This window comes from Crinia signifera, chromosome 7 (assembly GCF_055691185.1).
Source record: "Crinia signifera chromosome 7, ASM5569118v1, whole genome shotgun sequence".
NCBI lineage: Eukaryota > Metazoa > Chordata > Amphibia > Anura > Myobatrachidae > Crinia > Crinia signifera.
The window spans coordinates 129,243,424-129,271,288 of record NC_139223.1 but is presented as its reverse complement, the minus strand read 5'-3'; the positions used below and the strand labels follow the sequence as shown (position 1 = coordinate 129,271,288).

Genomic DNA, 27,865 nt, shown 5'->3' with positions numbered 1-27,865 from the left:
GAGGAGACTGGCCCAGAGAGAGTGAGGGCATCGGAGCTCTAACTCTGGTCTGTCATCAACTTAGAGACAATAAAACTTTCACACTACTTATCTACAAACCAATTAAGGACTCAATTTACAAGCTCATTCTGTTATTTTGTTTTGTTTTGATCTTAAGAATGTCCATCTATCACATCTTGTTCCTACTCTGCTGTGTATATATATGTGGTTCTTCACACACCTTGTTATACCATGCCTGAGGAAGAGACCTAAGAAGTCTCGAAAGCTTGCATTTTAACAACATTTATTTTTGTTAGCCATTAAAAGGTATCATATTTGCTAGATTGCTATTTTGTTTTTCTCACTGAGGAACAATAAAACTTTTCTTATCAACTGGCTAACACGGTACCAAACTTTTTTCTTTTGACTAAATGGAGGATACCAGAATGTACCGCACACACATGGAACTAAAAGGTTTATTGAAGAAACTGGCTCAACTGGACAGCAACTTATTTTTTCTAACCAGATGCAAGAAGGAACACTTAATCCCCAAAGGACTTTGCCTTAAGAACCCCATTCTGCACACCTACAAAACTCAATATGCACATCATCTCTGCTACAGGACTTCTGAGAGACTGCGAAACCACCTTATTCATGTCTTCTACAGCACCAAGAGAAATGTCCAAATGGAAATACAAATTTTAAAGCGCTCCCTCACAAAGGACTCAATACAGATACTACAACAATATTATAAAACACTACAGCTGTGTCTAATCAATAACAAGAAAAAGAAACTTCACAGACTTCGCATAAAAGCAGGACTTTATTCAAGCACACAGAAAGTCCACCCCAAGTCTGGAGGGATAGAACAGAACTCCCAGCAAGACACAGGTAAATTTAACTGTGTGATTAATTTGTCATCTCACAAACCCACTAAAGTAGAAGTCAGTGTGCTATCTAGAGGACTTACATTCTGTCCGACCAAGCCTCTCGACAAAACAGAACTATGTAGTGACATGGAAGAATATTTTAGGAAACTAAGACTGAAGGAGTTCTTCCATGACAGAGAGGAGACAGAACCTACAAATAGCCAAACACAAATTAGACCAGTCCACAAGAAGAGTTCTGTCTGGACACCACCACCTGGCCGCAGTACCATTTTGGACCTATATATTGACTCTTTTAGAAATGTGGTCCAGTCAACAATATTGGAAAAACATAAAAAGGAATACTTTAACATCAGTGTGCAAGAAAGAAGAGCTATTCACACCTTAAGAAACAACAAGAAAATCACCATCAAGCCTGCAGACAAAGGTGGGGCCATAGTCATCATGGACACATCGGACTATACTAAGGAAGCAAATAGACAGCTGATGGATATCCAATACTATACCAAACTAGACAAAGATCCAACTCAAAAATATTTAAGGGAGTTGAGAAGGCTTGTCAGGGGGCTGTCAGCAGAGTCTACAGAACTTTTGGACTTGATACCCGACAGTCCCAGAATTGGAATATTCTACATGCTTCCCAAAATACATAAGCCCGGCAACCCTGGGAGGCCAATCATCTCATGCGTGGGAACCCTCACTGAAAAAATCTCAGGATGGGTAGAGGGTGTCCTGAAACCACTGGTGAGACATACAACCAGCTTTCTCCAAGATACCACGGACCTACTGAATAAATTATCAACCCTAGGTCCCCTCCCTAATGGAGCCATCCTTGCCACCATGGATGTGGAATCCCTATATTCCAATATCCCCCATGAAGATGGACTGACAGCATGCCAGATATATCTTGAGTCCAATGGGATTGCTTCTGGTCCTGCAACACAGCTTACAAAATTCATCCTTACACACAATTATTTTTCCTTTGGCAAAGAAATATTTCTACAGCGCACCGGGACCGCCATGGGCAGTAAAATGGCACCGCAATACGCCAATCTGTTCATGGCAAAACTCGAGAGTGACTTCTTGGCATCCTGCTCAATCAAACCCTTGGCTTACTTCCGTTACATCGATGATATCCTGATCATCTGGACTGATTCTGAACAAGAACTCATACATTTCCATGAAAAATTTAACAGATTTCATCCAACAATAAACCTGACAATGAATTACTCATATACCGAGATAAACTTCCTTGACACCACTATAACAATTCAAAACAACGCAATACAGACAACCCTATACCGAAAACCCATGGATCGGCCTTCATACCTCAGATGGGACAGCTTCCACCCGAAACACATCAAAAAATCCATTGTCTACAGCCAGGCTATCAGATATCATCGCATCTGCTCCAGCCCAGCAGATAGAGATGTCCACTTAAAACAACTTAAAGGGACCTTTTTAAATCAGGGATATCATCCCACATCAATCAACGATCAGATTATCAGAGCCATCAGGATACCCAGAAATCAACTTCTCCAATATAAAGAAAGAGAAAGAAACAACCGTGTACCCCTGGTAGTCACCTACAACCCACAGCTTGAGGTGCTAAGAAAAACTGCAAAAAAACTACATCACATCATACACAAAGATGACCGCCTGAAAACAATATTCCCAGACCCTCCACTACTATGTTACCGACAACCTGCAAACCTGAAAAATATTATAATCCGAAGTTCACTGCCATCCATTACACAAAGAGGAACCTATCCCTGCAATGTAAGGAGCTGCAAAACCTGTGCCCATATCCTCACTACAGACAGTGTACGGATCCCCAACACACAAGAGGACTATAAGATCCCAGGGACATTCACATGTTCTACTACCAATGTAGTGTACCTGATTCTGTGCACCAAATGTCCTATTGGGGGTCTGTATGTTGGAGAAACAGGACAAAAACTTAAGGCAAGGATGAGGTCCCATCGCCACACAATAAAAGAAAAAAAGACACACTTTCCTGTGGCCAAACATTTCTGCAGCCCAGGACACAATCAGGATCATATGAAAGTGATTATACTAAAAGGAAATTTCAAATCACAAAGAGACAGGAGGGTCTGGGAATACAAATTAATGACAACGTTTGACACCCTTAACACAGGACTGAATCTATCCGAGGGATTTATGGCCCACTACAACATCTGAGGAGACTGGCCCAGAGAGAGTGAGGGCATCGGAGCTCTAACTCTGGTCTGTCATCAACTTAGAGACAATAAAACTTTCACACTACTTATCTACAAACCAATTAAGGACTCAATTTACAAGCTCATTCTGTTATTTTGTTTTGTTTTGATCTTAAGAATGTCCATCTATCACATCTTGTTCCTACTCTGCTGTGTATATATATGTGGTTCTTCACACACCTTGTTATACCATGCCTGAGGAAGAGACCTAAGAAGTCTCGAAAGCTTGCATTTTAACAACATTTATTTTTGTTAGCCATTAAAAGGTATCATATTTGCTAGATTGCTATTTTGTTTTTCTCACTGAGGAACAATAAAACTTTTCTTATCAACTGGCTAACACGGTACCAAACTTTTTTCTTTAGGTAACAATACATATACACAGTAGAGCAGGGGTGGCCAAACCTGTCCTCAAGAGCTACCAACGGTGAATGTTTTCCAGGCAACCTGTGGATCTATAGTAGGAATGAATGCAGCATGTTTGAAAATGTGACAGTTAGTATTGACTGCAGCTGTGCAGCAGCTAGGTGATGTGGAAAATGTGGACCTTTTGGTAGATCTCAAGGACCGGTTTGGCCACCCCTGCAGTAGAGGTTGGATCCAGAACATTGATGTTTCTGCGGAACATCAGGCACATCATTTGTACAGTTATTTGGTTACAGAGAAAATATACAATAGGTAAAATAGAAACAAAGTATAACATCAACTGGAAGCTGCTTTCTTTAAAAAAAAGTACATTCTTAAGCCCCATACAAAGGGCTTTCTGAGTGATATCATTTATAATATCTCCTAGTGTGAACACTCCATTTTGTTCTCTATATCTGAACATGTTCGGATGAGAGAGTCCTCGTTAAGGATCATGCTTCAGCCGCATGACCGCCACTCACCCCACCATCGCTCCCTAACATCCCCGGCATTAGCAAGTGTATATGCACTTGCCGATGCCAGGTTCCCGCTGATAGCAGGGATTGTGTAGTGTGTGTGGGGTTTTACAGAAAACTGATCTGCTGAAATAAATTTAATGGCTTTGAAATCCATAACAGTGGTTCCCAAACTGTCCAGGACCAAGTCAAATTATTTATGGTTATTTATGGGCAAAACCAGTGCTGGTGGCTGCCCACATAAATAAATAAAATGTGTACAAACAGAAGCAAATCCTGCCCATTACCACATAACTAACCCTAGGAATGGCAAATAAACCCAATCTAATTATTATGTTTTGGGGCCTAGGGGTACCTTGAAAAAAGTTTGATACTCTAGGTTGCCGTGATTCAAAAAAGATTGGGAGCAACTGCCTTAAAGCAATACATTTTATAAGTACCGTATTTGCCGGCGTATAAGACGACCCCCCAACATTTCCACTCAAAAATATAGAGTTTGTTATATAAGTGCACCTGGCATATAAGACGACCCTCCCACTTGGAGGCATGTTTTTCAGAGGAAAAAAGTAGTCTTATATGCCAGCAAATACACCGGCACCGGCAGACACTGGTCACTTTCGGTTAACAGAGAACATTGAATAGGGTGAATGAGATTTTCAGTGAAAAAGACATGGGGGGTTATTCTAGTCCATTCTTTCTGACAAAATCCTTCTTAGATGGACAAAACCATGTGCACTGCGGGTGGGGCAGATGTAACATGTGCAGAGAGAATTAGATTTGGGTGGGGTTTTACTTCAAAGTGAGATGTATATTGAAGTGTAAAATCATGCAGTCAGTATTTTCCCTGCACAGAAACAAAATAACTCACCCAAATCTAATTCTCTCTGCACATGTTACATCTGCCCCCCTGCAGTGCACATGGTTTTGTCCATCTAAGAAGGATTTTGTCAGAAAGAATGAACTAGAATAAACCCCATGGTTAGAAGGTCAACACAAGCATTAGGTCTACAGTCAAAAGGTCAACATGTGTTTTTCACTTTTTTTTTTTTTTGTTCTGAATGTCGACATAGACACCGTCCAAGTCAGGCATGTTCAAACTATGGCCCTCCAGCTGTTGTGAAACTACAAGTCCCATCATGCCTTGCTAGAGTTTTGCTATTAGGGAATGCTAAAACTATGGCAAGGCATGCTGGGATGTGTAGTTTCACAACAGCTGGAGTTCCACAGTTTTAACATATCTGGTCTAAGTGCACCGCATCCCCTGGTATGGCTTGCTGCCCTCACCATGCTTCGGGCATGGTACCTCGCTACGCGCGGGAAACTATTATATTCTCCCTCCACTCTGTAGTGGATGGAAGGGCAGGACATACCGCCTGTCGGCTAAAAAAAAGTGTAATACTCAAGTTGACATTTTTGACTGTTAACCTAGAAATTGTCGACCAAATGCGTGTGTTGACCTTTTAACCATGCCGACCTTAGCCATGTCGACCTAAGCCATGGTGACCTTCTATGTCAGTGCTTTTCAACCAGTGTGCCTTGAGCTGTTCTCAAGTGTGCCCCCAGATCTAGAGATGCCCAAACCCATTTACAGCCACCACCAGTTCAAATGTTATTTACTGGTCTCTTCTTTTCATGTAAAGGGCCAATGTATTTTATTTTTGTTACCTGTGGGGGCCAGTGTGATTGTTTTTAATGTGGGGGCCAATAGGTTTGTTTCTTTCCTGTGGTGGCCAATGTGTTTTGACCTGTGGGGATCTCATGGTGTGCCTTTGAAATTTTAAAGTCCTATTTAGTGTGCCGCAAGGTAAAAAGGTTGAAAATCACTGTTCTATGTGTCAACCTAATGACCGTATACTAGCCCCCATGGTTACAATTCCTGATGGATGTCCACGTGGATAGTAAATCAAGCACATGTTGAGAAAACATGTTAAAAACCAAACAATGGGCAGTATTCAATGAGCCTGATTCGCCATGTTTTTATGGCGAATTTGTGCTGTTTGGCGAATTTTTGACTAAAACGGTGAATCACCCTATTCAATGACCACATGGCGAATACATTTGAAGGTTTTTTTCGCCATGATTCACCGAGTAGCAATCGCTATCTTTTTATGGAGAAGTGGAATGTGAACTTTTAAAATAAAGTGTTTACATTTGGTGTCAAAAAATCAGGAATTTTTTTTTGAATTCAATGTTTTTTATTGAGATTTTTCAAAGGAAACATATAAACAATTCCTCGACAGAGACAAAACAGTCAAATAGCATATAGGTATAAGCAATATTTTGAATTGACATAAGATAACTTGTACAGAAGAAATAGAATAAATAAAAATGAAGTTGGGTTTTTATCTGTTCCTTTTACCACTATAAGTGTACTGTGTTGGCCCGAAGGCGCCATCCGAGCACACACCTCAACAGGAGATACTGAAGCACATATACAGGATTATGATTAAAACGACATTACAACCCCATAGGAGCAAGAAAATCAGGAAATAGTCATCTGTCGGGAGCTCTATCCTAAACCCACTAGACTAATAAAGTAAACCACCCAAAAACCCAAAGCAAACCACCAGTAAAACCCCCCACCCTGTACAACCCATCCCCAACTAAGGCGTACTTGGATCCCCTTAACTACCCCTGCGTCCCACAACTATCAAACTCCCCCCCCTCCCCCCCCCCCCCCCCCCAAAGACAGGATATTGTATAGAGGATATATCATGGGCATACATCAACATTTAAAGAGAAACCAGTACAAGTGGTAGGTGTATATATAGTATTAGTCTGGCCAATTTGCAAAAGCATGCTAGGATAGTAAATCAGTGTTGTTCTCAACCGTCCCAAAGCATTTTAAGGAAATCAATGGTAGTGTCAGAATAACTAGACAGCAATGGACGCAGTTTGGGGATATTTGGTGAAAACACGGTGGTCCCACTGTAGCCAGATATATTACAATAATAGTCCTTTGCTGTAGGCAGTATCAATGGTGCAGAGTGGACACAGACTTGAGATGCAGAAGGAGGATAGGGCAGCAGGTTGTAAGTATATTGATCTCACTTCCAACCATAAGTGTCTTATTGGCATAGGAGAGAGGCTCTCCAGCCGGGTATGCAAGATCCGGATTATCAGATGCAGTAGTGTAGCCGCCAAAGGGCTCAATATTCCCATCCCCACCGCCACTTGATATAGAGATAAAGTAAGGTGCAATTGTAGATATCCGTGGAGCTGATGTAGTTGAGTGAATTTCGGGCATAGGGCAAATATGTACAGCTTCCATGTCATGCTTGTCGAGGCGCTCAGGGGTACATGAGAAGAAGGGTGAATTGAGTTGCACAGGAGCAGGATTTGAGTAGGCTACCAGGTCATAGCGTACAGGTCCAGCATGTGCAAACTCTCCATCACCTGTCTCCGGATTATAAGAACAGGAGAGTGAATCTAATTTGTGGATGAGTCTGTGAGTGGAGGCATGGATAGCCCGCAGTATTTGCTGCAGAGATAGGACCATAGTACAGGTAGTATTCCAAGGGATGGATATCACCATACAAAGGGAATCCAAGCATACAGCAAGAGGTGATCAGCAGTGAGATGGCTGTGGCTAGCACACAGCCTAGTGTATAGTCGTATGTGAAGGAGCAAGGATAGACAGGGTATCTGAGAGAGCACCTTAACCCAATGTGCCCAGCCAGGCAACCAGTGGCGTGAGAGGATGGCCGTGCGCACAGCCGTTTTCCACAGTATGAACGGGAGTCACCAGGCAGCCGCGGCACACACCCTCAAATATAGTGCAGGGTGCGAGTTTAAAAGCCAAAAGTATCAACTTCAGCCGGGCAAAGGATAATTGTACCGCCGATACCACAACCCCGGATTCGCGCGGGCAAGATGGCGCCGGCTCTCCCTGCGCGGCCCGCGGCAGCACTACCCTTACGGGAGCGCTTCCCGCTCACTCCGCTTAATGAACAGCGAGAGGCCGGCTCCCGACACTCCCGCCCGCTACAACACCCGGAGGGGCAGCGGAAGCGGCACACGATACCTCAGGGACGCAGGAGATTGACAGCGGCACCCGGCGCTCACTGTGCTTGCAGGCCGCGGTCTCCTCCACTTCCAGTCCAGCGGACAATCAGTCACGGAGATCCGGCAGCGATGCTACAGAGTGGTAAGTGGGATATCCCACAGCTTTAGCAGGGGTCAGGGTCTTCTGTGTCGGCAGAGCAGGATTTTTTCAAGGATTTATGGAGGGAGCTAAGGAGGTCTGCTGCCTACTCCATAGACGTCCAGGCCACGCCCCCAAAAAATCAGGAATTTTATTCTGAGGAGGGGCATGCTATTTTTATTCATGTGCTGTAAGCACATGAATATATATTTAATTAAAAAAAAAATATATATATATATATTTTTTTTTTTTACACAGCAGCCAGCAGGGGGCGCCGGAGCCGAGCCGCTCATTAGATATTCATATATTCACTGCACCCGATCGTTACGATCGGGTGTAGTGAATATCTGCGGTCCCCTGCTGGCACCCCCGGGGGGCAGCCTGTGCTGCCTGGCACCCGGGGAGCCCACCTCCCCCCCACAAATGTTCTGGGGCAGGCAGAGAGACTTCCATCTCTCTGCCTGCCACTGTCCTTAGGCTCCCTGCAGCGTTCGCCGCAGGAGCTCATATTCGCCGGTCAGGGGCAGCGAGCCCCTGACTCGTTGAATACCGGAGCCGGCGTGGCTCCGGAACGTGGCGAATGTGCAGCGAATCCGAAAAAGGATTCGCTGCACCTCGCAGGTATTCACATTGAATACCGCCCAATGTGTGGACCTATTGTACATGTCGATCCTCTGTAACTTTGATGATATGGTTTTACCCTATTGACTGTGTACCAATAAATTGTCGATTTATCATCCAGAAATCCCTAGCTTAAGCTAATGTTGTTAAACTGTCCTATTTGGGCAATTTTATTGCACCAGTGGTATGGCAGATTTATAGAAACAGCAGTGATGGCAAGAAAATAACTTTTTATATGATTACAGGTCGAGTATCCCGTATCCGAATATCCGTTATCCGAATTATTCCGAAATACGGACATTCCAGAAAGTGAAAAAAAAATTTTTTTTTGCTAAAAACTCACTGGGGACATTTGTAACAGCATCACTGGGGACATAATATGTAACTGGCACTATATATGTGCAAGACAATGATTGCTTGGCATTCAAATTCAGTGCTGAGATAGTACACACATTTTGTTTCACGTTTTGAAACCTTGTTTTTTGAACAATTAAAATATATTTGTGTGTATTTTATGTGGTAATAAAATATATTTGTGTGTATATTATGTGTTTATACAGCATAAATGCAAGATACTTCAAAATACATCATTGAAATATTAAAATATTCCGAAATACGGAATAATCCGTTATCCAAAATTCTCCTGGTCCCGAGCATTTTGGATAAGGGATACTCAACCTGTATTGTCTTTTTTTCATAAATTCTAAGCCTTTCCATAAGAGGGGGTGACTGATGGAAGTACAGAAGTGTAACGCAATTAAGGAGAATAAGATGTATATTTATTTCTGGCAGTGATCCAAAGAACTACTGCATTCATTCAGTGTGACTGAAAACAGCAAGACAGTGTTGGTGTAATGCTCAGCGGCGTAACTAGAATTCGGGCGCCCCCGCCACTAAAATTTGTTTGCCCGCTCCTCTAGCATACTTGATAACTGTCTGCTGATTCGGAGGAGGTGGCGCCATTAGCAATATCTTCCGCAGACCCCGTGGCGCCAAAACTTACCTAGCGCCTCCAAGCCAACGTGGGGTCTGCAACGTGTTTGATTTTTGTGTTTGATTTTGCAATCTAATGGAAATCTAATGGACATCGAACAATTTTCAGCCTCATTCGATACTGATCTGATCCCGATGCGCGCTCTCGTTTAGTGTAAATCAAACAGTAAAATAGACTATGCATGCCAGACTATATAATACAGATCTGTACGATAATAGTCAAATCTAAAACATTTTGCTTGCCTTTCGATTCAATCCCTATTGAATCGGGATCAAATTGCAAGCAAAATCGCACTGTGTGAACACACCTTTTATACATGATACACCCCAGAATGATTTGGCCTCAATTCCAATAATTTCAATCCAATTCCGACCAACTGTATATTGATTGTAGGTAAATTGGGCATGTTTTGGCATGTTTAGATCTGATTCCCATCCTATGCGCGTCCCTGCTGGTCGTTTTACAGATAGGTAGGTAGGATCTGTAATGCCTGGTAAACACCAGAATGATGCAGATTGTAAGACAATTGTATGATCGGCTCACAATCTGTTGGAGCATTTGATCTGCTCAGGACCTGCGCACCATCTGAATCCAATCCGATCATGACCTGTACCCAGATACTACCTTCTGCAGGTAGGATCTGTGAAACGACCCGCAGGGCAGTGGATCGGAATCTGATCTGAAATGGGCCAAAACATGCCCAATTTACATATATACATCGGTCGAGATTGTATCTAAATTGGGTGTTTTGAGGCCAAATCGTTTTGGTACATAAAAGATCCATTCAACTGGATCCAAATCCAGATTGGATTGGGATCGGATCGGATGCAGATTGTTAGCAGATTATATGCAGATGATCAGGATCGTTCTAGTGTGTATCTAGCATAACTCTTTAATGCAATAAATTAGGTTATTCAAATACTAGATATATCCAATGTTTAATATTTGTTTAAAGGGGAATGAAAAGTAAATATTTTAATTGTTTTCTCATTATCCCTGCCATTAGGTAAAAGTCCGCAAGGCAAGTATCTCTGAGCGCAGTGACAGCGAGTGTGAGCAGCGAGGTCAGCCAGCTGGTCAGTACATTTTACATATATCTTTTTCTTTGTGTGCATTACTGCTCCCTCTTGTGGTTACTTTGGGTAGTGATCGTTACAAAATTTAATGCACAGCACTTTTCCTGACTATACCAAGCTGATGCCATTATTGACAAAACCTTTTTGTACTGTCCTTCAAAATTCGTGTTACATTTTTGGGTGAATTATTAAGCTATTCCCAAACCCTTGTTTTGCTGCATTTCTATCTTGCTTTCTGAAGACTTGTATTATTAACATTGTTATTGCCATCTGTTGTTGTGCCTATTGTAATTAGTGCACATCATTTTTACAGTTCAGAACAACCAACACATATTTTGTCTTGCCACCTACAGCACCAGTTCTGCAGCACCAGAGGGACATTGATCGCACTGACAGCTTTCGGGACCAGTTTGGCGTTGACTGGCTGCAGTATCGACCTCACCTGGAGAATGAACTCAATAAAGATGGCCCCACCAAGAGCAGTCCTGACCCTGACAGATATTCTCCTCCCATAATCAAATGCGGGTCCTCTCCCACAATTCTGCAGACAGCCTCCATAAGAGATGGACATTCTCCTGTCTCTCAGAGCTTGAGTCCTGCTCCCAGCCCAGTGGTCAGCACCACTGCAGCTGCAGATCTGCTAATAGAAAGGATTGAGGATGTTCTGCAGGATGGACTATGGCAGACACAGAAGGAGGATGTGAAAGAGGAAGAGGAGGAGGTTGTAGAAGGTGAGATGTGCTTACAAGAAATTACATTTTGTATTTTGCAGTTGTGTGTCTGTCGGATTGAGCGGGTTCCTAATTTCTTTCCGTTTTTTTAGAAGATAATTTCATATTTCAAATTTGTAGCAAATATAGGGGTCGTTTGCTGGATGTCCCCTTTTAATGCCAAGATAAGAGCAAGGTGCACTACGGCTCTCATGGAGCTTACAGCGCTTCATACTGTGAATGGGACCCGGGTTGGTGACGTAGCGACCCGGGTTGCGAGTGCAGTCTGAAAGGGGTATGAAATTAAAGATCTTTACTGAAGGTGGTGATGTTGTTTTGTTATAGACTAAAAAAACATAAAATGAATATGTATAGAAAAGTATTGTCAAAGATAGTCTGTTTCTCAGATTTTTGTACAGTGCCCAGATACTATTTAATTCAGTCATTCAGCCTAATTGCCACATTATCCAGATCTGTGAGCAGTTCAGCCGCACATTAGGTAGCATTTGAAGGAACAAATGATAAAGAGGTGAAGCCTGATTTCAGACGGTCTCTATTGTTGCCGAATATCTTCTTATTACATGAATTAAACATCAAGGAAAGATTGTGGTATAAACTTTACTTTCCTGTACATTTTTAAATCATGGAGGATTAAGTAAGTTTTATGGTACTTGTTTCCTAGCACGGCCACACCGATTTACATCAGGGTGGTCGTGACGGAAAAATCGGGTCGATCGCATCGCATGCGCTTTGGTCGCATGCGATGCGATCGTCGCGACCGACCGATTTTGGACCCGATTTTTTTTTTGGAATTAAATGTAAATCGGGTCCCTGGGACCCGATTTTACATTGGATTCAATGTAAAATATTCCCAACCCCCCCCCCAAATGTCACGGCGTACACCCCACCCCACGATAGATGCCAACCCGAAGCGTGGCGAGCGCAGCGAGCCCGCGAGGGGCGGCGGTGCGCGTCCTCCGACCTTTTCATTCCCCTACTATCCACGTCGGCGTGGAGTTGAGAATAGAATAGTGTGGCGAGCGCAGCGAGCCCCGCGAGGGGACGCGGATACCTTCACAGGTAAACGCGTCCCTTCGCGGACTTCACAGGTGTCCGCGTCGCCACGGACACCTGTGAAGCCCGCGAGGGGACGCGTATAACTGTGAAGGTATCCGCGTCCCCTCGCGGGGCTCGCTGCGCTCGCCACGCTTCGGGCTCGGTGGCTCGCTGCGCTCGCCACACTATTCTATTCTCAACTCCACGCCGACGTGGATAGTAGGGGAATGAAAAGGTCGGAGGACGCGCACCGCCGCCCCTCGCGGGCTCGCTGCGCTCGCCACGCTTCGGGTTGGCGTCTATCGTGGGGTGACGACGGGGACATCTAAAATGTGAAATGGGTCATATTGGCCCATTTCACATTTTTCAAATTTTTTCGGGATTTCAATGTTAAAAAATCTTTTAACATTGAAGCCTATGTAAAAATCGGGGGCATCGCGTCGGGACCTATGTTAATGGTCCCGACCGACGTGATGCCCCCGATATTTTACCTTTCCCGACACGATTTCAATGTTAAAATATTTTTTAACATTGAAGCCTATGGGGAAATCGCGGGCATCGCGTCGGTCGCGTCGGGACCATTGTTAACGGTCCCGACCGACGCGATGCCCCCGATATTTTGTCCTAGCCGGCCAAATGGACCTGATTTCAAAGGAAATCGGGTCCATCTTATGGATCGTGTACCTTAACTAAAGGTACACGATCCATAAGATATGTGGCCGTGCTAGGAAACAAGTACCAGTTTTATTTCTATAGCGCATTTTCTCCAACAGGACCCAAGGCATTTTACAGACATTAAAAACAACAATGCACATAATACAGAGGATGTAGGTATTACAGTAACGGACAAGTCACTGACAAAAGAAAACCTTGAGCACACAGTAAGCATTAGGCAGGATTGGTCATTAGATTTGGATAACTTCCATGGGCTGTGTACTCCACCCTTACAAGTTACCATGTGAGGCAGCCATTTTAGGCGCACTGCGTAAGATTACTGCTGAGCAACAATATTGCCAGTGTTTTTTATGTGTTGTGGGAGATAAATCTCTAGGAGCGCGCTCCCACAGCCAGCCCTTAATGGTCGCAGGAGCTTGCTCCTCCGATTATGGCTACAATTTGTTGTTCGCTGGTGCACAATGCACGGTGCACCATCGATTTCTATTCAAAATGAGATAGAGACAGAATAGCTTGCAATTTTCAGCCAAAATCGCTGGTCGCTGATGAAAACGATACACTGAGCAATATATTGCTGAGAGATATTAAGCCAAAATTGCTCAGCGACCATATTGCACGTGTGTACACATGTTTAGGGAATATAGATTGTAAGCTCCACTGGGGCAGGGACTGTTATGAATTGACAAGTATCACACAAATAACTGTTAATAAATGATGTCATTTCTTTAATGTGCCATGCTTATTCTTAAATATTTTTACAACACAGATGCCCTGTGCTCCCCTGTAACAGTGTGTCCTGTCCTGGATGGCCATCCACGTAATCCAGATTGGCCGTGGGTCTTTTTGCGTGTTACTCGCCAGTTTCTGTTGGAGATTGATCTAGAACGTGGACGGGTTCTAGTCAAGAGAGAGCTGGGAAGCCTGCGGGACATCGAGACTTCTGCCACCCAGTGGACCTGGAATGTGAGAGCCGTACCTGTATAGGGTGCTGTAGAAGTATTTTAGATATGATATGTACATTAGATATACAGTATTAACTTTATTTTCTATAAATATTTCCCATACCACTAGTAGTCCCTAGTGGCTAGTGTGTGGTGTAGAATGCTGTTTAAAGTAATGCACCTGCTGCTTCAACAGGGTAATTTTTTTTTTTTTTGCATGTTCTTTTTTTTTTATAGGGGGAGGAACAGGAGCTGCCAGTCTTGACACTAAACTTTCATACTGTGTGTGAGGACAAGCAGAGTGTGAGCTACGTGGTCCTAGACAATACACAAGACATCTCTATAATGGTGAGATTAGATGTTCATGGCTTAAAGGTATAACCATACAAAACCTAAAAAACAAACAACAGTATGTAGTGTGGTTATATTAATAACTACGTTTTAGATGTGCTTATTTGTGCTTATCTGAATTGAAAAAGAAATGTGTGCCTACTTTGGTATAATCAGGTGCAAAATATCGTCCATCTAACAGACAGATACATATGCTTAATTATTGGTCTGCATCAGCCACCTTTCCATGAACCAGGCCTTGCTGAATGGAGGAATAAAGTAACTGTAAAGCTGTGTACACACACGACCATATTGCCAGTGATTAGTATGTGCTGTGGGCGATAAGCCGGGTGCGCGCTCCCGTTTCAGCCCCTAATGGTCAATGCTACTGTGACCAGATATTTCCCTCTGCGCTTTCTTTGCAGAGTCTCCTTTTCATCAGGGACCATCTCTGATCGCTGATGAAAACAGGACACTGGACAATATATTGCACCATATGTACACAGCTTTAATTCTGCGCTCAGAGGTTGCACACTAGGATCTGCTTTTAATACCTGTGTATCAGGTCTATTCTCTCAGATAGTCCCCCTTATTTGTGTAGCCGTATGAGACTTCTACATATCCCACAACCGAACATGTGTTCTGTGTGGATTCCAGGTTACTCTTTCAGGGAGCACCTTTATACCCTCACTAATTTTTTATTCGCTTGGTTCTAGTTCCTACATTGTAGTGTGAATTCACACAAGAAACACTATACAATGGTTCTTTGTGTTACAGTGGCATGGGTTTCCTCCTACTTTCCAAAAACCAGCACCAGTGACTGTACCAGTGAGACACTCGGTGTGGGGACCCCATGTCATCACATTAAAACTTGTCAGCCCAGGGCTGGAATTCTTCGGAAAGTGGATGGGGTACTTGGAGAACCACAAGTGCCAGCATGCCCAGACATAATGGGCTGGCTGGTACCTGTAGTCTGCCAGGAAAGAAAATATTAAAAGAAAGTCTCCCCAGGACTTGCAGCATCTTCTTTGATCTTCATATGGGGGGGGGTAACTGAATTCACAAGGTTTTTGGAGATGGCGGGAACCTTTTCCATTTTAACTTGTGGTGCTGTGGCCTGTAAGCTCTTTTGCATGGCTACCTCCCCCTGGGCTTGCAGTGAAATTGTCATTTGTGATGTTCACCTGGAGGGCAGCGACCTCTTAGCTCTTTTGCATGACTGCCCCGCATCCAGGACTACCTCAAAGAAGACTTCTATCTTCTGGAGCTCTTCCCCGAACCGCCTCTGCTTTTCGAATGACTCCTGCTATTTTATACTTGCTAATATAAGCTGGTACAAAGAGTTGGGTCGATGACATGGCAAGCGGCAAATGGCTCACCACTGGTATCTTGAATTCAAAACAGGGCTGAAATCACTCCGGATCCCGTACTGTTACAATTCTGTTGGTGTGCAGAGCTGCCGGGAGTGGAGATTGGCCTCAGTAGCCTTTTGTTGGCAACCAAGTGTCCAGATTCGGGGGAATTGGTCAGACGAAAGTTGGATTGGACAAGAGCATTAGATTTGAATTTTTTCATTTTTTTTTTTTAAAAGATCTGCAGCTGTTTGACCATTATCTTAATCTAAGGAATAAGAAGAGACTTGTATGAATTAAGGAGACAAACTACTAAATGAACTACTTAACCATGGAAGGCAGAGTCTCTCTTCTTTTCTAGAGCTGTCATTTATTTATTTATTTATTTAGAACTTATATAATCTTAAGCATATGTTAAGTATATAGACTGGTGAATGAAGATCTCAAGATAATTCAGCTCGTCGTGTTTAAACTTGATAGGAAATATGTCAGTCAGTCATTTTCTTTCTTTTTTTTATGTATGAACAAAGCCTATGTTTGTTACCTAGTTACCCTTGAGTGAAGGCATTCGGCTATGTGACTACAAGCAGCTACATGTCGGATGCTCGAACAGGGAGCAGAATACATATAAAGCTGAACTTAAGTTCATAGTTGTACACTTTACATATACAGAGATGAATTCTTCACACGTGCAGTCTTGAAATGTAGTATGATGCCCCCAGACCAAATGAATATGTTCAACTGCTGCCTTTTACGTCTGCTTTATCTAGAACACTTTGTAAGTGTGTTTTCCTCAGGCTAAAAGCATATTTGACATTTTACAATTATTCACTGTTAACAGCTTACAGATCGCCTTCATATTATGCAGCGTCACACAAACACACACCTCCTAGAGAAAGCAAGGCAATGTGTGTGTGACCAATTCTTTAGATCATACTCTGTTGCATGTAGATAGGACATAGGCTTGAGGTAAAGTGGTGACAATATGATCTTCTACTGGTGACTGATCTATTATGCTGGCGGCTGCTTATTTATATAATGTAGTGATTACTAATAATACCTAATGATCTGCAGTTGCAGCATAGACAGTGGAATGCGTATGTCAAGCAATGAGTCTAGGATGTGGATGGGTGAAAAAGAAATCAGTATACATGAATACCTTTGACAGTAAGGCTGGGGGGGGGGCACTGGACAATGTGTTGTGGGTGGGGACCAAGAAACCGACACACAAACAAGTGCCAATAGAAGTGGGGAAATGTTTTCAGTTATTATTGTTTGTAACTTTTCTTTTAAATTAGGTCTGTTTGCTACTTCTCGCAGAAATTGAAGGTGGCTGTTGGGAGCCAGGGCTGGCTTTCCGCTATGCAAGCCTCAGGGTGGGGAAGCTGACCAGCATGGTCTCTCCCCTTTTTACACTCGCTAAAGAGCCCCCATACACTATGCAACTCACTTGCAATTTGGGCTGTTTTCCTGTGATTGCGTGATAAACTTGCAAGTGAGTGACAGCAGGTCCCATGCGGTGCATGGGTCCGTGAGCACCGCTCCAGAGCCTGTGAGATGCGCCAGCTGCAGAAGCAATCTCTTGCATTGCTTCTGCAGCCGGAGAGTCTTGGCTGGGATCGCATGAAAAAGTCGGGTCCCACGCGGCTCAATGGGGAAGCGCCGGTGACTTCTTCAAGGAGAGAAGTCATCGCAGTGTATTGGGCCTTTACAAACTGGGGCCCCGTGTGCCCCTACCCTATTAAAGGGTTCAGGCAATGCTTCTTACTGGAAAGTAATGCCAATTTGGCGTGTCTCTGCAGCTGCTAATTGCATGGAGTATGCATGTGCCAGGCGGCCCGCTTTGGGGATGTCCCAGGGTTTTCCTCACTGATTGGGAAGAATCTTTGTTGGTAGTGCTTGATGGTGCTGGATCCCCGTGTTGCTTGTGAGTCCAGAACATTGCAGATCTCTTTGCTGCTGCGCGCCACTTTCTGGCTTGATTAGATATGAATTCCCACGCAGAGGTTGTGGGTCCATTCAAGCGTTGTTGGAAGAAAGTTGTTGTTTTTTTTCTTCAGATCTAGTGGATCTCATCGAGAAATAAGAAAGCTTTCTTTTACTCGTAAATTTACATCTTTTTCCTGTTCCAGCAGATCATGTGACCAGCATGTTTTACTAGCACTGATGTAGGAAGTCTGTTGCTTTTGAAACCAATGTTCAGATAATTTTTTCTTTAATTCTTGGAATTAAGGGCCTTATTCTGGTTCACTCCTTCTGACAAATTCCTTCTCAGGTGGACAAAACCATGTGCACTGCAGGTGGGGTAGATGTTACTTGTGCAGAGAGAGTTAGATTTGGGTGGGGTTTGTACTTCAAAGTGAGATCTATATTGCCGTGCAAAAATAAAGCAGTCAGTATTTTCCCTGCACAGAAACAAAATAACTCGCCCAAATCTAATTCTCTCTGCACATTTTACATCTGCCCCCCTGCAGTGCACATGGTTTTGTCTATTTAAGAAGGAATTTGCCTCTGAGAGTGAACCAGAACAGGGCCCTTTAATTTTAATCTGTTCCTCCTTAAACATCCAGTGCACCTTCACCAAATTATTTTCTCTTCTAGACCCTTTTAAATGTGCTAAGTCCAGTGCTGGAAGACAACCTGAGGCTGTCCGCTGACTGTGAACAACGCCCTCCTAGCTTACAGTGTCTGAAATGTAACACTTCCTTCAGCCATCAAGTAGACACCAGCGTTATCCTTAACCCAGACACAGAGTATAAGATTGAGGACAAGATGCCAAACGGCCTGCCAGGTAACCACACAGGTGATTATATCATAAATGTTGTTCAGTTCTGCAATGGTCCCTCCACTGTGATACATGGGCGCTGTCCCCTGCAAACCCATGGGACCTGCTTTTATTATTCCCTGTTATAAGGAAAAATCAATGCACCCTTCCTGTTCCATTCGGTGATACAGCAAATGAAAGCTGACTGAATTTTACTGGATTGTTAATAGATTTGATATACACTAGGATCCTAAATGGTGTATTTTGTTTATCCATAGCTTTCAAAAGAGATTTCCATTGAGGTTCAAACTTCTCTGCTCTGCCTCATTCATCTTTGTTTTATGACTGAGGGTTATTCTGTGGGAAGCTTACAGTAGTATCCTGTTACTAATGTATGTCCAGCTCAGCCAATCCTTGTCAAAGGGATGATTGCAGCTAATTAGATAAAAGTTAAAATGTTAAACCTATCTGTAGGAGTTACATACATGTATGTATGCATGTATGTTTTTGTCACCACAATCCAGGAAGTTTCTACAAAGATTTGGTTCAGTTTTCTTTTGCATCTGATGTACAGTATGACAATTAGTGCAGTAGGCCGTTATAAGTCCTAGTAACGGCAGTGAAACTCATAAGGGAGTATATGACTTTATTTTGTATGAAACAAGCATGTCTATGGGATTAACCAGGGAATGGGTACATGGGGTGTAGTGCCCCTAGCTAAGCGAGAGATCCATGCCATACCTCCTACACCCAGGGCAAATTGTCACATGTGGCCAGATCTGGGATATAGGATCGACCATGTTCTTTAGGTCGACAATACCATGCTCCACCATTAGTTAGTGGTCGAAGGCGTCTAGTAAGACACCTAAACTTCATTGTATTAAATAGTGACTGGAGATCGACACCTGTGAATGATCGACGTGAACATGGTCAACAAGAGTTTTTCATGTTTTTCTGGTGCTGAATGTCACTGGGGTCCCCGTATACACTGTGTTTGCACACAGTACACTATTATATTCTAACTCTATGTACACTTGGATAATAAAGTATGAACCATACGGACCTGCATCAAAAAAAACCTGAAAAACTTGTCAACCTTGCTACTGTCGATCATAGTATTGTCATTACTGTGGTGGGCTGTTCCTATACTCGTTGCTGGTATATGAGTGGGCAAAGACTGGCACTGTGCTAGAATATTTGTTATGTTCTACGCATGCATCATCTTTCCAATGATGACATCCGATGGCAACACATATGGTGGACACTGCACATGTGGTTTATTCTGGTTCACTCCTTCTGGGAAATTCCTTCTTAGATGGACAAAACCATATGCACTGCAGGGGGGCAGATGTAACGTGCAGAAATAATTAGATTTGGGTGAGTTATTTTGTTTGGTACTTGTTTCCTAGCAAGGCGCCCACTAAGCAGATAGCTTAGTGGGCTATTCTGCGTAGGAAAATCGCATTGCGTACCGTGTATAGTGCTGTGCGATGCGATGTCCATATTAAGTGCACAGGAGTGCTTATACAATGAAATATCGCATAGGATGGCATGGCACCAAATGCGATGAGATAATTCATTGTACAAGCACCCATGCCATGAGATGTGATGGGTGCTTACTATGACATGTGATGTGATTACATGTGATGGGTGCTTACAATTGTTAGCACCTCTGGCATTGTTTTGCGTCATCCCCTGTATCCACGGCACCCCGAAGCATGGCGAGTGGCGGCAGAACGCGTCCTCCGACCTTTTCCCCCACTATCCACGTCGGCGTGGAGTTTATTTTATATAGTCCCGAAGTGTGGCGAGCGGACGCGGAATACATGTAAAGTAATCCTCGTCCCCTCGCGGGGCTCGGTGGCTCGCTGCACTCGCCACACTATATTGAAAATCAACTCCATGCCGACGTGGATAGTGGGCGAATGAAAAGGTCGGAGGACGCGTTCCGCCGCCCCTCGCGGGGCTTGCTGTGCTCGCCATGCTTCGGGGTGGTGTGGATAGTGCTGGTGTTTTACGAACACATTCAAACCTGCACATTCATACAGCTGACACAGTAATGACGACATGTGTTAACTAATGACTAATTTACTTAACAAATTTGATTGATGTAGCATAAATAATTTAAGAACATTCATTAGTGAAAATCGCATTGCATGCTCTATGCGTTATGCGATGGACAAATGGCCTTTTTTGGCATTTGACTTGCCTTCCATAGGTGCCCTTTAACCCTTCATTGCATACTGTTGCAAGCATCTCACTATAAAACACTTGAAACTCAGACAGTAAACCGTTGTGGACTATTTGCTACAAAGCAATACTACGCAATTAGTTCACAAAACAGCCAGTGTCGCTGACTGATTTTGTCAGTACAATACACAAGAAGCATGAAAATATTGAAAAAACAATGAAAAACTCACTGTCAGTCTGTGTACCCCTTGGCTGCAGGAGAATCACATTATACATTATATGGAATCTTGGTCAATAGAGAAATCATCATTTACATTTGCTATATAGTGATGTAACCTCAGCAAATGATCATTAATATTTATAAAGTAATGATGTCACTTTTTGCTCCAAAATGTATTTATTTATTAACAGTTTCTTATATAGCTCACTAGATACTATGGTGAATGCAAGGTTCTTTTGTTCAGATTGGAATTTATACTCTCTTTTATTGTAACTTACAAGATACTGTCTCCATTGTTTTGTCCGAGCACTGTAGACAAAGCAGGCTGTCCATCATGTGGAAGTTTGCATGTGGTCATCGCCCCAGTACATCACAATACAGATACTATTGGCCATGTTCCTGTGGAGCAGCCGCTAGCTGGTGCTGAAAGTGAGACACATAAGTCTTTCTATCTGGGGGAAGTGGATGAAGAAAGTTCTGAAACCGGAAGCAGCTGTATTGGCCTGCAAGAAGATGAGGAAGGCGGCATCCTCAATGGCAGGTCTACCCCAGAAACCAGTGGTGGGGGACTCGCAGGCAGGGCAGCAACGCCTCCTCTGAGGCAGAATAGCCCTCTCCCCAAGGAGGGTTGGCAAATCAGTCCAAGTAAGTTATTTCATGGGGTATGTAGGTTGTATTAATACTTGAAATTTGTGTATATTATTGAACAGTTAAAGAAAAAAAATATATATATATATCTCAGAAGAAATGAGAAAAGCGCACCATGAGCAAAACATATTACAATTTTTTACTGAAAGTATAGGCTCACATACATGAAGATTTGCGATGTTACAGATACACGGCCAAACAAACGTCCAGCGCCCGATCACCGTCCTCTGCACTCAGCCGCCGCTCAGATCTCCCACACAGTTGGACGTCACTCTGTCCTCTCCATAGGCCATGCCCAACGCGTTTCGTCAATGGACTTCGTCAGGGGGGTGTGTCCATTCCGGTACTCACTGATCTTATATAACCGCATAGGTTAACTCATCACAGGTGTTAATTATTTTCATTCCAGCGTAATGATAGTACTCTCAATATGCAGGCAATAAATGTACCGCTACTAGCTGTTTATATGCCACAAAGCCACATTTAAAAAATTCCAAAATTACATAATATACACAGATACATAATAAAATACATACAATACATGAGACAACATTTTATTAACACTGTTTATATAGACGTTATATGGCTAAAATTCATCACACATCATATATTAAAAAATATACACATGTCATAAAAAATAATCAATGATAAAGATATAAAAAATAGTGGGGAGAAGAAAGAGATCGATAAATACGGTTAGTAACATCAAAATTGATATATAAAAAAACAATGAGAACATATAACCTCCCCGTATATATAGGGGTTACTCCAGGGGCGACACTACGCATGCACACCGGTGTCCACCACCACTAACCGACTATAGACAGGGTCCATGGAGCACCGCTCAACAGCATGGATCTGTCAGTCCGTCAGCAGTGATTCAACACCAGTTAATGCAAAAAGGGTGTAATGTCACAACCCTCGTTCATCCCCATAGGTGACAGCGTTCCAAGAGTATATATCCAGAACGTTTACGAATACTTTGTTTATTGTCTAAATCACCTTTCATAAAGGGACACTTGCTCAATGGCTTTGAAACTAAAGTTGTTAAGATTTGAAGTACAACAGTCATGGAAGTGTCTAGGTACACTATGATGAGGTACATTATTGCGAATATTGCGCATATGCTCTAATATACGAATCTTCAAGATGCGCTTCATTTTACCCACATAGCCTTTCTTACATTGACTGCATGCAAGATAATAAATCACATAACTTGATAAACAAGACATTTTACTCTTAATATCCCATGATTTATTATTCACATTATTACAGATCTTATTCCGGTCCTTACTGGAATACTTGCATACTTTACATTTACTACAGGGAAAAAACCCTTTTATGGAGGACAACCAATCCGAGTTCTCTCTAATCTTAAGTTTGCTAGGTGCCTAGATGGACTTCAACGCATTAGCCTTCTTGAACACTACCTGTGGTTTATCGGGCAAAATATCTCTCAGCAAGGGGTCTAATTTTAGGATCCCCCATTGTTTACCCAGAATATTTCGGTACTTGTGACTTATCTGGTCGCCCGATGTTGAAATTGTATGCCAGTACCCTAAGCATGCGATTTGACGCGATTTCCCTTGAAGAGAAAATCGCGTTGCATTGTATGCTATTGTATTGCATGCGATGCGATTTGATGCGATTTTAAAATGTACAGGCACCCAGATGCCTGTTTCATATGTGAAATGGCCCCCCAGACCCCATTTTTAATTGTATACCCACCCTGATGGCTAAATGACCCCCATTGTTAAAGCCACCCCACTATCAACGCCAACCCGAAGCGCAGCGAGCCCGCGAGGGGCGGCGGTACGCGTTCTCCGAACTTTTCATACCCCCACTATCCACGTCGGCGTGGAGTTGATTTTATATAGTGTGGCGAGCCACCGAGCCCTAAGCGTGGCGAGCGGACGTGGATACCTTCACAGCTAGACGCGTCCCCTCGCGGGCTTCACAGGTATCCGCGTCCCCTCGCGGGGCTCGCCACGCTTCGGGCTCGGGGGCTCGCTGCGCTCGCCACACTATGTAAGATCAACTCCACGCTGACGTCGATAGTGGGGGTATGAAAAGGTCGGAGGACGCGTACTGCCGCCCCTCGCGGGCTCGCTGCGCTCGCCACGCTTCGGGTTGGTGTTGATAGTGGGGTGGCGTTAACAATGGAGGGCATTTAGCCATCAGGGTGGGTATACAATTAAAAATGGGGTCTGGGGGGCCATTTCACATATGAAACAGGCATCTGGGTGCCTTCACATATTAAAATTGCGGCAAATCGCATTGCATGCAATCTGATTGTATGCGATGCGATTTGACGCGATTTTTAGGTGCAATGAAGAAAATCGGGCGCCCAGATAAATCACAAGTACCAATATTTCTAATCCTACCACCGTTGACATTATACTTGGGGACAAAGGGTACTGTAAATCTATTTTTATCTTGTCTTCTATCCTTATATTCAAGAAGAGTACTTCTCTCTGTCAACTCAGCTTTTTTTCTACATTTTTCAACTAATTCATCGGGGTAGCCTTTATCTTTAAATCGAGAGCTAAAAAGATCAGACTGTTCATTAAACTTTTCATTAGTACTGCAATTCTTGCGCATCCTTAAGAATTGCGAATAAGGTATATTATTCAGCCATTTCCCATAATGGCAACTCTCATAATGTACATAACTATTACTGTCAGTCTTTTTAACATGGGTATATGTGTCGACTTTTCCTCCAACAGAGAAATTACTTGAATCTAAAACCAATTCCAGAAATTCCAATTTTGTTTCATTAATCACATAGGTAAAGTGTAAATTGTGCATATTAACATTGAGCTTGGTCATAAAGGTCTCAAAGGATGTTCTGTCACCATGCCACACAAGGATAAGATCATCTATATATCTTCTAAAATATTTAAAAATTTAGTCTATTTTTAATTGAATGGCTGGCAAATCTATACCTGGATGAGTGGGAGGAGAACAACTCCGTAATTAATGTAGAATATAGTGGGAATATTAAATATTTTAGAAGATATATAGATGATCTTATCCTTTTTTTTTTTTTAGTGGTGAACCAATTTTTGTAGAGTAAAGTGGCAAGAAGTGGTCCTGCCAATGAAGGAGTGGCAAGAGAGAGAAAGAACAGTAAAAGGATAGAGAGAAATAAAAAGGAAAGAAAGAGATTCGGATTAAAATTGGAGAAAGAATTGGGGGGGGGGGGTCGTTAATCCTGAAAATGTATAGAATTAAATAGTAAAATACCAAACTGGGAAGAAGCATTTTGGAAGTATAACCAAGGACCCTGTACTTTATCGAAAATTCAAAAGAGCAACGTATTATAGCCGTGTTATGCTCCATTTTATTGGCTTTATTATTTATTTATTTTTTGCCCTGAAATTGATTTATGTGATTTTGCTTTTTGTAGAGGACATCCTCCTTCATTTTTGCTAAAGTGTTCTTATCTTCCTTTGTTTTCTTCAGCTGGTTTAAGTCCAAATCAGACATTAGATTTTCGGCTGATAGACCATCGTCTCAAATTGTATCTTGATATGGAGATCCTGGAAGGGGAGATGGAGGAATTCCAATGTTACATGAAGGTGAGACCCTCATCTCAGCATTGGTATTAGGGGCCATTTCCTTATACAGTATCGTTGGGGCAGATGTATTTAGCCTCTAAATAGATAAAGTGGATATAAATTGGAAGCCGATAATGCACCAGCCAATCAACTCCTAGCTGTCATATTCCTCACTTCATTTCTTTGACTCCGCTACAAAGTCTGCACTGCATCTTGTGTAATGCCCCTTTCAGACCGCACTTTTAAAACGGTAAATTGCCGTTTTTTTACCGTTTTAAAACGGTAATGTGTGCGGTCTGAAAGGTCCAGTCCCACTTAACCGGTTAGAAAATGCCGTTTTTTCTAACCGGTTAAAATGCAGGGTCCTACCCGTTTCTGAACCGGTATTTTAGCGCAAAAATCGGCTCAGAAACGGTATTTAGGTCCCAGCCAATGAGCTGGGTCCTAAATTCAGCACAGTGAATACTTAATGTGCGCTCATTAAGTATTCACAGCACTGGAGCCCCCCCCGCGCGTGTCGACGCCCCCCCGCGCGTGTCGACGGCCCCCCGCGTGTCGACCCCCCCCCCCGCGCGTGTCGGCGCCCCCCCCCCCCCCCCCCCCCCCCCGTGTCGACTTACCCCGTGCCGGTATCTCCGTTGTGGTTCCCGGCACTGCAGCTCAGTATGCTCGGAAAGCACTTATGTAAAAAGTGTCTTTCAGAAAATGGCTGCCCCCCATACGGAAGACAGTTTTTTTAAACAGGGTTTCCTATGGGGCAGCCATTTTCTGGAAGACACTTTTTTCATAAGTGCTTTCCGAGCATACTGAGCTGCAGTCCACAACGGAGGTACCGGCACGGGGTAAGTCGACACGGGGGGGGGGCGCCGACACGCGGGGTGGGGTGGGGGGGGCGTCGACACGCGCGGGGGGCGTCGACATGCGCGGGGGGGCGTCGACATGCTCTCGGTCGACACGCGAGGGGGGGGGGGAGCTGCACGGAGGGGAGGGCTGAAGGCTGCACTGGCTTTGACCCTGTATTTGGAAAGTTTCCAAAAACGGGTCTGCCAGTGTCAAAAAATCGGCACTTAAACGGTAATATACCGTTTAAGTGCTGCGGTGTGAAAGGGGTTTTATCTGGCAGACCCGTTTTTGGAAACGTTTCCAAATACAGGGTCAAAGCCAGTTATGCGGTCTGAAAGCAGCATTATTACTAGCATCTATACTCTGGCTACTATTTTATTGCTCACCATTTAGTACAGTTCCATTGTTTTGTTTCACTTCCTGCATAATCCCTTTATATGTGCTTTTCTGTCAGTGAGATTGAGGAATGAGAATGTTCTGACACTACAATATTTTGGTAGGTGAAATCTAATTTTGAATTAGTGGTCACCCCCTCCCCAGAGCAATGATGTCTGACCAGTAAAGGTCCTAAAATATGGTAAAGAAAGGTAAATAGATGACAGGCATGATACAAGACTTTACTCATATGCTGTGTACACACGGTCCGATTTCCTTTCCGATGTTGACGATATAGTCAACATCGGATCGGCATCGGATCAACATCGGATGCAGATCGCGTTCACGTATCGGAAGCCAGAAAGTCTTGGCTGCCTTGTCTATATAGTGCAGATCTGCACTATATAGTCAAGATAGGATGCAAATCGGATGTGCCTTAAGATCCTATCTGATCAGATCGTGGATAGGATCTTAAGGCACATCTAACGTGTGTACACACCAATAGACTACACAGAAGGATAACCTAACACTATATGCCTGGCTTACGCATTTCCATGTACACTGCATAGTTAAGCAAATAAAGAGGTTAGAGGCCCTTTAAAGTCCTGGAAGATGAATTGGCATTTCATTTTTTTTCAAACAAGGATGAGTAGCCCATTTGGCTTACTAGCTGCAGCATGACTCTGTCAGGGCCGTGCATAACTGGAATAGAGGCAGGTGTAAACACTTGTTGTTCCAAATTAGGGGGGTATTCAATCTTGGCCGACTTTTTTGCCGTTTCTGACAGTATTGAAGGCAGATTACTTTAAATCAAGTCGGATCTGTTTTGTCAGAATCGATCGCGTGTTGTTGAATTGACGGCTGTTTCTTGACAATCTGCGCCGTTTTCGCCGACACACCCCCTATCCGATACTCGACAGCCATGACATTGAATTCCACCTGTCGAGTTTCAGTCAAGCTGAGGGAAAACGGCCCGGAATTCTGATTATCGGGACGTTCCGACAATCTGAATCCTGGAATAAATACCCACCTTAGAGCTCGCTTTCCTGGAAATAACTGAATGAATCAAGTATTAGAAGAGGTATGAAAAAATAATTAAATGTTTATTTTAATTAAATATTTATTTTTACCAGTAAATTACGTTCTATCCTCTTATAATTACATTTTGTATTTGTGGATTTGCTAGGTAGATATTAAAATTCTCAATTGATCTAAAAAAAGTTCTGTTAAATTGTACTTGATACGGAAAATGCATACAATTGATTGTTTATGCTATGCCATACTTGCCTACCTGACCCTCTCCATGAGGGAGAAAATGCTCTGTTCCTGGACTTCCCTTGTAATGTATGATTGCCATCACCTGTGGTGAAACACCTTTA

The 27,865-nt window shown here is 43.2% G+C and overlaps 1 protein-coding gene across 3 annotated transcripts in view; it reads left to right on the top strand.

Moving 5' to 3' along the window:
• The window catches only part of STK11IP (serine/threonine kinase 11 interacting protein), an 87,406-nt gene that overhangs the window by 33,480 nt on the left and 26,061 nt on the right, over positions 1-27,865 (top strand). For 2 of the 3 annotated variants that reach the window (XM_083153811.1, XM_083153809.1), the window contains 7 exons: positions 10,753-10,822; positions 11,176-11,553; positions 14,030-14,226; positions 14,442-14,552; positions 18,488-18,689; positions 21,376-21,705; positions 25,174-25,289. In XM_083153811.1, the coding sequence (XP_083009937.1) occupies positions 10,753-10,822; positions 11,176-11,553; positions 14,030-14,226; positions 14,442-14,552; positions 18,488-18,689; positions 21,376-21,705; positions 25,174-25,289 (1,404 nt within the window). The remainder of the gene's footprint in view (positions 1-10,752; positions 10,823-11,175; positions 11,554-14,029; positions 14,227-14,441; positions 14,553-18,487; positions 18,690-21,375; positions 21,706-25,173; positions 25,290-27,865) is intronic. The other variant, XM_083153810.1, reaches the window with a different exon arrangement.